The sequence below is a fragment of the Arachis duranensis genome, chromosome 9 (assembly GCF_000817695.3).
Source record: "Arachis duranensis cultivar V14167 chromosome 9, aradu.V14167.gnm2.J7QH, whole genome shotgun sequence".
Lineage (NCBI taxonomy): Eukaryota > Viridiplantae > Streptophyta > Magnoliopsida > Fabales > Fabaceae > Arachis > Arachis duranensis.
In genome coordinates, this window is record NC_029780.3 from 13,970,553 (window position 1) to 13,982,292 (window position 11,740).

Below are 11,740 nucleotides of genomic sequence, written 5' to 3' on the forward strand. Positions count from 1 at the left end.
GTTATTGTTAAAATTTGATGATTTTATGGTAAATAAATATTCATAGTAAGTATTTCATGCAAATGGCAAAAACATTTAAACAAAAACTGATATTGGGGTTTGGAAATTGGATTTGCGGGCCAAAATAATTTAGTCTTGTAATTTAAAAACCGTCATAAAATAGCTAAAATTGTGTGAGAAAAGTGTTGGCTGATTAAGAAAGCTGATCAAGCTTTGGACCTTGTTAGCAACAGAATATATTAATTCTGGGGCAATTTACTTATTTAAATAAAATGACAGAATCTTTTATCCAAATGTGCAAAACGGATTGTTGTTACGTGTATGTACAAAAATCCTATTTTTTGTAATCCGTGGCAACCCACCACCGTTTTTGAATTGTGCATAAATCGTGGCAGGCTGGGACGATTTATGGGGAAACTTAGTTGCTTGTAAACCGTGGGAGGTTCCAGCGGTTTATGAAGGTGGCGTGGAAGGCATAAACCGTGATAGGTTACCACGGTTTATGAAGAAGGTGAACTGGTCATAAACCCTTGGTTTATGTAGGTTCAATTATGGCCAGAAAACACATCGTTTATAGATCTACAAATAGTATATAGGGTAGCGTTTGGTGGAGAGACAGATACTGAAAGACTGAGACTGAGAGACAGAGACTAAGAGACAGATACTGAAATAAATTTTAGTATTCTGTTTGGTGCCAAGTGAGAGACAAAAATTGAAACAAGAATAAAATTCTAATTTAATTTACACAAAGGATAAAATTGGAATTAATTAATTAAAATGAGAGTATTATAGGTATAAAATGTTATTAAAGTTTCAGTCTTTGTTTCTAAAAATATCAGTCCCCTGTGTCCCTACATTTTGGAGGCACTGAAATACTGAAATTTTGGGGACAGAGACAGAAACTTTAGTACCAGTCTCTGAGCCAACAAACATGATACTGTGTCTCAGTCTCTCAGTCTCTGTCTCAGTACTGCAAAACAAACGCTACCTAGGAGTACATAAAAAATACACAAACAGCAAGCATAACTTCTTCAAAGATTTTTTTAATAATGAATTAAAAAAAGTCATATTTAATAATGGCAACCATTATTATCGTCTCCAAAAATACATAAGTACATCGGAATAAGTCATATTTAACAAGAATTTTTTAATTATAAATTAAAAAAATAACTATTTTCTAAAAATAATCCACTTCAAATATGTCAGATTGAAAAGTTAATAATAGTAACTATTATCATCGTCTCCAGAGTACATAAGAGTACACAGGAATAAGTTGTATTTTATTTTTGGAAAATAGTTATTTTTTTAATTTATAATTAAAAAAATCCTTGTTAAATATTTATTTCGGTGTACCTGTATATTTTTTTGAGACTATAATAATGGTTACCATTGTTAAATATGGCTTGTTTTTTTTTAATTTATAATTAAAAAAATACTTGAAGAAACCATGCTTATTGTCTGTGTAATTTTTTGTGTACTCTTATATATTATTTGTAGATCTATATACTATTTTGGAGACGATGATATGCATTTTAAAAATTTTGAGTGAAGCTTGCCGAGAATTAAAGTGAACTTGCTTATTTTTATAGAGTTCGCCGAACTCCAAATACAAAAAAAAAGATAAATCTAAATAATTAAAGTTGAAAAATCGTTTTTTGGAATTAATTAAAATTATAGAAAAAAACTGGTGAGACGCTTGTGTGATTTTTGTCATCATTCCTAGAAGTCACCTTTAATTCTCTACTGGTATAAAATTAAAATAAGTACATATGAAATTAAAATAAGGCACTTATTAACCCATGATGCGTCCTTTTCTTCACAAAAGGATTATTGTCATTTTCTGGGTGGGATTTTATTAGAATCATTGTCACATAATCCATTGTCAGGAATAGTGAGGCACTTTTGGTTTTAAAATCAAAATTGTTATATTTATTTTTTTTGTATTTTTTATATACCTTTTTTATTTTAAAAACAATTGATAGAAATATTTATTTTTTCTTTCCTAATACTCCATTGTAATACAGTTATACATAAACCGTTGTAACTCACAAGGGTTTATGACCAGGTCACCTTCTTCATAAACCGTGGTAATCTACCACGGTTTATGCCTTCCACGCCACCTTCATAAAACGCTGGAACCTCCCACGGTTTACAAGCAACTCAGTTTTTTCATAAACCGTCCCAGCCTGCCACGGTTTATGTACAATTCAGAAACCGTGGTGGGTTACCACGGATTACATAGAATAGGATTTTTGCGCATACACGTAACAACAATCCGTTTTGTATATTTAGGTAAAGGTTTCGACCATTTTATTTAAATAAGTAAATTGCCCTTAATTCTGATTTTAAGAAAGCTCATGTTATTTTTTCTCAAAATTGTTTTTGAGGTATTTAAACACCTTCAATAAAACATTAAAAAAAGGATAAAATTTAGAAGAGAATACATAATATTATATATTAGTTTATCCAAGATTTACTTATATCTAATCCTCAATGATACTTAAAATTTTTACTATAAAATAATATTTATAAGATATTATTTTTTTAAATATTTTTAAATTAAATTTTAATTCATATTACATTTTAAATATTTTTTATATTAGTCTTCTTGAATTAAATACTAATTCCAAAGGTTTTTAATAGTCTAGAGAATAGAGTTTGAATTTATGACTTACTCTTTAGTTTGGTTAAATCTTAACTCTAAAAATAAATTCTTCTGTGTTTGCAATATAAATTATGTAGAAGATAATTTTATCTCATAACGAATCAAACAAAAACAGAACAAAGAAAAAGGAAGTATATAATCATGTATCCTGCTCCAACCACTTTATACAATGTGGTCTACATCCAGTCTCTACTATAACTATGGTAGAATTTTTACTATCTTTATCAAATATATAACAATCGTCAATTTCTTAGGATTTTTTCTAATCTTATCCGAAACAAACCAAGGACGAGTGGTGGCAAATGAAAGGTGGAAAATAAAGAAGCTTCCTAAAACAGTTAGGAAAAGAGGCAAAGTGGGAAGGAGATGGAAGTATGGAAGTGCGGAGGAGATATAGAGAGAGATGGCAAAAGTTATTAGAATAGCAACAAAAAAAAGTTTTGATGAATCTAAAGGGATAGGACCAAGAGACAAAGAGTCCTAATGGTGGAATGCGAGTGTATAAGAAAAGATAAAGACAAAAAGGAAGTATTTTAAAGAGTGGTCCTTGTGTCGCAATGCAGATAATTGGAAAAAATATAAAGCGGCTAAGAAAGAGATAAAAGTGACTGTAAGTGAAGAAAGAACAAGAGCATATGAGAGTCTCTACTAGTCTTCAGGCATGAAGAAAGGAGAAAAGATATATATAGAAACGTAAAGAGCGTGAAAGAAGAATGAAATACTTAGATCAAGTTAAGTGCATAAAGGATAAAAACGAAGAGGTTTTAGCTTAAGATGAGAAGATCAATGAAAGGTGAAAGAGCTACTTTTACGAATTATTTAATGAAGGACAGAAGACTCTTCCAAACCCTGGTCAGTTATGCACCAGGGGAGAATATTAAAACTTCGACTACTATCAAAGAATTAGAGATTTTGAGGTAAAAGAGACTCTAAAGCGGATGAAAAATGGTAGGGTAGTAGGACTCGATAATATTTCGATTGAAGTTTGGAAGGGCCTTAGACAGAAAGGTAACGTTTGATTAACCAAGCTTTTTAATGAGATTTTAAGGTAAAAAAAGATGTTAGATGAGTGGAAAAAGAGCACCTTGGTACCTATCTACAAGAATAAAGGGATATATAGAGTTGCAAAAACTATACAGGGATCAAACTCATGAGTCATACCATGAAGTTATGAAAAATAGTGATAGAACGGAAGTTGAGATAATAGACACAAGTAACAAAGAACCAATTTATTTTTATGTCAGGCAAATCCACCACTGAAACTATATACCTGTTAAGAATGATGATAGAGAGGTATCATAGTAATAAGTAATAACAGGGATCTACATATGGTGTTTATTGATTAGGAAAAAGCGTACGATAGAGTGTTAAGGGAAGGTCTTATGAAAGATTTTGGAAAGGAAGAGAGTAAGGATCGTATATATTCGTACAATTAAAGATATGTATGATGGGTTGCAACTAGTGTGAAGACTCAAGGTGATGTGACAGAGAAATTTTCTATTGGTATAGGATTACACCAGAGATTATCTTTAAGTCTATACATTTTCACATTAGTCTTGGAAGTACTCACAAAGCATATCTAAGAGCATGTGCCATGGTGCATATTTTTTGCCAATAATATCGTCTTTATAGGAGAGTCAAGAGAAGACCTAAATAAGAAGTTGGATTTATGGAAAGAAGTTCTATAAGTGTATGGTCTGCACATAAGGCATAGAAAGACAGTATATATGGAATGTAAGTTCGGTTGTCGAAGGAAAAACCTTAATACAAAGGTAAGGGTTGGAGAAAACATCATACAAAAAGTTAAAAGTTTTAAGTATCTTGAGTGCATCATACAGGATAATGAAGAGATTGAATATGATGTAAATCATAGGATCCAAGAAGGTTGGTCAAAATGGCAGAGTGCGTCTAGTTTTATATGTGACAAAAAAGTGCTTTTAAAATTTAAAGATAAATTCTATCACAGTGCTATCAGACTGCCTATGCTTTATGGTACAGAGTATTGGGCAGCCAAAGAGGAGCATGAACATAAAGTTAAATATGACAGAGATGAAGATGTTGAGATAGATGAGTGATCATATGCGAATGGATAGAATAAGGAACGAATATATAACAAAGAGAGCTAGAATAGCACCTATTGTAAAATAGATGGTAGAATCGTATTTCAGGTGATTTGGACATGTGAGAAGAAGACCGACAGAGCACCCAGTCAGGAGAGTGGATGAGATGGAAGATGGACAATGTGTGAAAGGCAGAGGAATACCTAAGAAATCATCTATGAGGTGGTCAAACGAGATCTACATATAAATAGTCTCTCTGTAAACATGATACATGATAAAACTCAATGGTGTCATTTGATTTATGTAGCCGACCCTATCTAGTGAGACAATGCTTTATTGTTGTTGTTATCCAGGACAAACCAAACTTCTAATCAAACTTGATTTAGCTAGGTTCACTCTCTATTCTTTTAACACTAAGTACTCTCCCAACTTAGCAAAAAAAATTCTCAGGTTTACGAAACAAAACAGAAAATTATTACAAAAGAGATTGATATAAATTTTTATTTTTTTTTCAAGCTAACTCTCTTTAATTTTTTTTCTCAATGACTTTTTTCTAAATCATCACATTTATGTCTTTTTTTCATTGAATGAAATAAAGAAAGATACACTGAAGAACCAGAATATTCAATAAAAACTCATGAAGGAAAAGAAATAAAACAGCTTGAACACTGTAAGCATAACCTAATTTTAGAACTCTCAAATGTTGCTTTCCATCTTGGCGGAATGCTCCTTTTAGTGTAGGTGCATTGTTTTCAAAACTTCAGACTTGAGTGGTAAAGGTGCTGAGTTGATTCATATTTGTGAGTTCTCTCTTCTTACTTTAATCTTTGACTGATTACTTCCTTTTGTATGGGGTAATGCTTCCAAAGCTTTATTTTTGGCCATCAATTAGTCATCAATATTTAAAAGTATGAGATAAAGTATGTTGTTGGATTACTAGACTAAAGAAATTGAATTGATGACTAAGTAATGATCAAAAATAAAAAATTTTGATAATTTCTAACATTTTTTTAATGATGCTTATAAAAAATAATATTAAAATCTAATTTTTAAAATATTTTTTAAAAATATATATTTAACGTTAAATATTTTTTTATCATATTTTAAGAATATTTTTATGATTAGTGAAAGTGAAAGGAATGTTTGTCATGATTATGATCATTCTAGTGATTTACTATTCCAAAGATATTACTCTTAAGTGAATAAAATTATTTTTTTAACTCATATCTTGGAACCACCGTTTATTCATATTTGCAAGTGATTGATTTTGGATGTATAATTAGAGATTTTAATGACTATTGGGTGATGGATTGTTTGAGTAGTATTTTTTTGTTTATTTTTAGATGTGAGTTATTCGTTATTTGGAGAAGACTTATTCTGACTTGAGAGTACGATATCAAATAAATTATCTGTGAAACTGACTATTTGAATATCTTAAATCTTCTATATTATAGTGCTTATGGTGACATGTTTGATATTTCTGATCTAGTTGCTAAGATTAAAGAGCTCTTGGTCAGACCATGAGTCGTCCATTTTAAATGAGTTAGTCGTGAAGTGAACAAAGCTGCAGATTGATTAGCGCGTTATGGAGCTTTGTTTAATCAGAGTCATGCCATTTGAAATTTTTTAGTAAAGACCTTGGGCAAATTATTTACTCTGACTCAATTTAGTTAGTTTGTTTTATTTTTTTTATTTTGTTTAGACACCAAACAAAAAAAATTCATTCTCTCCTTCCAAGACCATAAAAAAAGGCCAAAACAAAATAAATTTGTAACAAATAAAAATTCTATCTACGCCCTTTGTAAATCAACAAATAAAGAAAAAACATATAAAGTATATTTTTTTTCTCTAAAGTTTGGCAAAAATTTTAAAAATATCTTTAAATTTTATTTTGTTTTAATTTTGTCCCAAAAGATTTCGATTTGCATCAAATATACCATTGACAGATAAATTTTCGAAAAAAAAATTAAGACTAATTCAATAATAATGCATGAAAATTATGCTTGATTTGCTTACTTTAAAGATTGTCCTTTTGAAATTATTGTCGAATTGGTTCTACGATTTTTGAAAAATTAGCCTCCATGGGTATATTTGACGAAAATCGAAAAACAAAATAAAATTTAAAAATATTCTTAAAATTTTTGTCAAACTTCAAAGATAAAAATTATATACTTTACCCAAAAAAATATGTATTATTATTGGTACAAAAGTTGACAGGTCAGGTAATTAGACTATGGTAAAGCAAAAAGCATCGATCGATCCATGAAAAAGTCGAAGTATGGTGCATATCGCATTGATATGGCACAAAGGTTAATTTATATTGAAAGTTTCGACTTACCATGAAAACTCGACCATAAGGAATTGGAATGTCAATTATAAGATGAGTTGAGTTGGAAGTCTCTAAAGTCGAAATGCACTAATTGCACGTGACTTTATGTAGAAGTGTTATACAGAACATGAGATTTGGAGACCAAGGTAAGAGAAGACGTGAGATGTCAAATTTGGAAGTCAAGATTTTTCGTGGTCAAGACAAGATCTAAATCACGAAGATCTTGAGAAAAAGGTGGAAGTTAGATCGTATCAAGAGAGGAGCATTCTGCAGTTCACTTCTTGTGGTCTATAAATAAGAAGAGTCTAGAAGAGTTTAAGGACTTCAATAAAAACACTTCACAATTACGCTAAATTCTACAAATATCTAAGTCACACTAACATCAAAGAAAATCATGAAGTACCATTGCAAATGAGTGTCTGATGTCAATTTTTTAATTAATTTTTAGTTTTTTTTATTTATTTCTTTTATTTTTTTTCTTTTATTTTCAATTTATTTTATTGTTTTGATTTTCTTCTCAAGTATTTTTATCTCGAGTACTTTTATTTCCTTTTCATTTTAAACTCCATAAGTTATTTATTGTTTCATTTACAATTTTTGTTTATCCATCTATTTTTCATTTTGTTATTTTCTTTACAATTATTTATTTTTTAACGCATCTCATACATTTTATAATATAAAAACTAAATAATTTTCGAGTTGTGTTTATTCTTCTTTAAAAAAGTTGTATCTGCTTTTTAAACTAACATTTTAATACAAATTTGATTTGACATTCTATCGAAATTACCAAAAATCAAGTGAAACAATTACATGTAACAAAGAACACCAAATCTCACAAATTCGTGGCAACCTTAGAAAACTGTTGCGTTTCTCCCAATCTCAATAACAAATATCCATACCCAACTCAATCAGTTAACTTCGATATGCGAAGAAAAAATATGAATTATTATACCATAACAAAGACCTTTATTGTAAGGTAAAAAATCGGGTACCAAAATGAGTCTTATTTAAAAAATCAGTTGCAGCCTATGTTATTGAAATTAGACGAATGGCAGTGTAGGTGTTGTTCAATGCATACATACACATGCAATCTTTACCCAAAACGAATTGACTATTTCGAAGTGTAACTATTAAAACGTGTTCAGTAACTATGGCAATATAATATAATGATAAAAATGTTTGATAAGAAAAAAAATGTCCTATTTAATATTTAGTAATTTATTAATTTTAGTAATAAGTAATAAATATTAAATAAAATAAATTCTAATTATTTTTTATTTTTCTAGAATATCAGGTCTATCTCGTATATACAAACATCAAGCTAAGTATTGTTTCATTCTCAAATCGTTACAACTTACAAGGACAATGATTATTTCAAAGTTTAACTAGTAAAGATGTTCAATGACTATAATTTGGCGATATAATCAGGTCTATCTTATAAATACAACAACAGCAAGTATTGTTCATTTCCAAATCTTGTTACAAGGACATGAGCAGCCACAAAAAAAAAAAAGTGGAATAACAAATTGTGTGCCCAGTCTACAGAAGTGTAATTTAACCAGCAGCCATACCAGAAATCTATCATGATTTTCGGTAACATGAGTTGCTCCACATCAGGGAACAAAACCATGAAAAAAAATAACGGAATGTACCGTTACCAAAAATAGAGATCGATACTACTATATTTTGCACCCCTCAATTCTTCTTGTAGATCCCAGATCTTTTTTTTTTTTTTGAAAAAAGGTGAGCTCCACTTTGTTATCAGGAATGCTTTTGTGATTTCTTTTTCTTACACTTTCTGTGTACTCATTACTTCATTAAAGTAGGATAAAGTTCACCACATTCACTCCTTATAACGATGAAATGAAAATGAGTATATGATGATTACAAAAAGAAAAAAAAAATCATTTATCACTACTCTTTTTACTTTTCCCCGATCAACCCCCTCCCTTTGGTTTCCTCTCATTCTTCCTTTCTCTCGTCAATGTCTTTATGTACTGTATCTTCGATTTCTTTAAATCTGCAACAAAAAAAAAGTGAATTCTAAGATAGATTTGATGAAATAGTAATATATTTTTTTAGCTTGTCACCATGTAAATAATTTAAAGCAGTTTAAAAAAATGTTGTCATTTTTTATGAAAGTTTAATTTTAGGTGAAAACCCAGGTGTAGTCTACTTCATGTGAAGTTAATAGTTGAGAGTCGTTAACTAATTTGAATTATTTGATTAAATTTTCATATAATGGCTCTCAATTATCAACTTCATTTAAAGTTAACTGCACTTGAGTTTGCATCTTCTCTGCAATGAGATATAGCACAAGAAAGTAACTCACCTGAGCATATAATAACGGAACAACTAAAAATAGAGCAAGATTTAAATCTCTAGAACAATATCTGCAAGAACAAAAAAGATCTCATGAGTCCATGCCGTTTATGTCTAGGATTCTATTTTTCTACAATGATGTTGATGACTAAAATGAACTTAGCTTACATTCAGAATCTGTCTTGACCCATTTACAACCATCATCTTTCCTCTCTTCTGCTTCTTCCACATTCCTCTTCTTTGTTGCCGACTTCTTGTCCTGTATGCACTTCTTCATCACCGGCGACCGGGAAGAATTTTGGGTGCATATTTTCTTGTGAAGAATCGTTCTTAAAAGCTGTATAACAATAACAACACACCACTATTTACAATTTAGAGTCTAGAATTTAAGACAAACAAAATAATTTTAAAAAAATTAGTTCCCTAACATTATTAAATATATAAATATAGAGGCAAATTGGAATCCAAATCAAAGGTTACCTTCTCCATTCTTGACTCTTGAAGAGTGTCCCTAAGGCTAGGTGTTGGAGCAAATCCACTTCTACAAACAAAGATTTTCTTGAGCAGGAAAGAAAGTGATTTCTTCCCAATTGCTTTCTTGCTGTTATCTGCACAAATGTCTTTGCATTTACCGAGTATGACACTAAGTGTTTTCTCAATGTCTTCCTCTTTATCACCGGAATCGCTGCAAAGCGCGTTACTTATTCTCCTGTCCACCTCCAAGCTAGAAGGACAGTTCAGAAATCTATCCAGAGGAAGCTCAGAAATCTCCTTCTCGACACTCGGCTTTCGCCGCAGGAGCTTAGTTAGCTCCTTTTGTAGTTTACCGATTTCTTCTGGTGTAAAGTCTGCTATTTCCTCTGAAGAGGATGGATCCTCTGAACATGTGTTTTGCTTTTCTTGGCTCTCTTTTATTTCGCTGTTGTTTCCGAACGTTCCGATTGCTAGTAAACCATGAGGCCAATCACTGAACTCCTCTCGAGGCTCTTGTTTTGCATGATCTGTGCATTCCAAACAACAAATAACCAAGTCAGTTTTTAATTCTTGGATAGACCACCATTTTTGAACTGTATTTCTGTTTGAAAAAGTCTAAAAAGCCAGTATTTTTATTAAAATCTGACTAGCATTTAACTAATAAAAAAAATGAGTAATTTCACACTATTAAATGTAATCTCATACCATTAAAAATATTAATGATAGTTAATTGATAACTACAAATCATAAAATCTGCTGACGTTTAACCCTCATCTTTCTGTTTTTCTATTTTCTTATGTGCACTACAAGATACACAGTGACATCCACAACTTTCAACTTCCAGGATGTCAATTAGATTATTAGGAACGAAAATTGATTATGATTCAATACTAGGATACAAATCTTAGAGAACTTTAATATAATTTAGCAGTCTCTTGTTTAGTTGGCAGCTATAACAATAACATAAAGTTAAAAATCTACATTCAAGAAAGAGAGAGATACTAGTCAAAACATAAAATAATATATGTAAGCAGTTATGCCTTCTCTCTGTCACTAAATGCTTTCCATTTTTGTCATCGTTCCTTAAAAGAGAAGTTAGAATATTTTGGTAAATCACACAATTTAAACCACAAAAATCCTAAAAACAACTAGCAGTACAAATAATGTAATATTTAATTTATTTTTAATATATATTTTATATTTTAATATTTTATACCAATAATTAATTTAGTGGCAAATTTTTGTGTATAGCTAACATGCTTGATTAAACTATAGCATCCTATTGGCGTAGCATTAGCCCAAACAAAAAAGAAAAGAGAAAAAAAAAAGAATATGGATGAAAACTTACATGTAGTAGTAGTTGTACATGAATTTTGTTTTGTGCTCCCTTGATTTCCACTAAATTTATTCTGCATCCAACTGAGGAACTGCAAAAATAATTTATACAACTCTATCATATCATTTTTACAATAGAATGAATTGAAACTCCAAAAGGAACTAAAACACTAACACTAATACTAACCTTCATTGTTTATGAGAGGACCAAGGGAAGCAAGGGGGAACGAAGGATTGAATGAATGAATGAATGAAAGGGCTTAAAAAAGGTTCCGAACCTGAAAGTGATAGCTGGCTAGCAATAAATATATATAAGGTAAGGGACTAAGAAGAAAAGGTTGCAATCATGGTAACACTAGTGGGGGAGAGTGCCAAGTGTCAATAACATACGGGATGATAATAAAGTCATTTTTTTTTTTATATAACAAAGTTTCCTTGAGACCAGATCTTAAAAGCCAATCAGGATGAGTCTTGAGATTAGAAAAGTAAGATGAGAGTTTGATGAATTTCATGGCCAAATTGAGCTACCTCTTGGACTCATTTCTTCTTTTTCTC

At 30.5% G+C, this 11,740-nt stretch overlaps 1 protein-coding gene across 1 annotated transcript; it reads right to left on the bottom strand.

Moving 5' to 3' along the window:
* Window positions 1–8,985: 8,985 nt before the first annotated feature.
* On the bottom strand, window positions 8,986–11,454 carry LOC107464819 (protein NEGATIVE GRAVITROPIC RESPONSE OF ROOTS). Its single transcript, XM_021131794.2, has 6 exons — window positions 11,373–11,454; window positions 11,199–11,277; window positions 9,857–10,377; window positions 9,545–9,713; window positions 9,387–9,447; window positions 8,986–9,074 (listed from the first exon to the last, which is right to left on the bottom strand). The coding sequence occupies exons 1-5, from the start codon at window positions 11,376–11,378 to the stop codon at window positions 9,428–9,430; spliced, it is 795 nt and encodes a 264-aa protein (XP_020987453.1). The 5' UTR covers window positions 11,379–11,454; the 3' UTR covers window positions 8,986–9,074; window positions 9,387–9,427.
* Window positions 11,455–11,740: the final 286 nt, after the last annotated feature.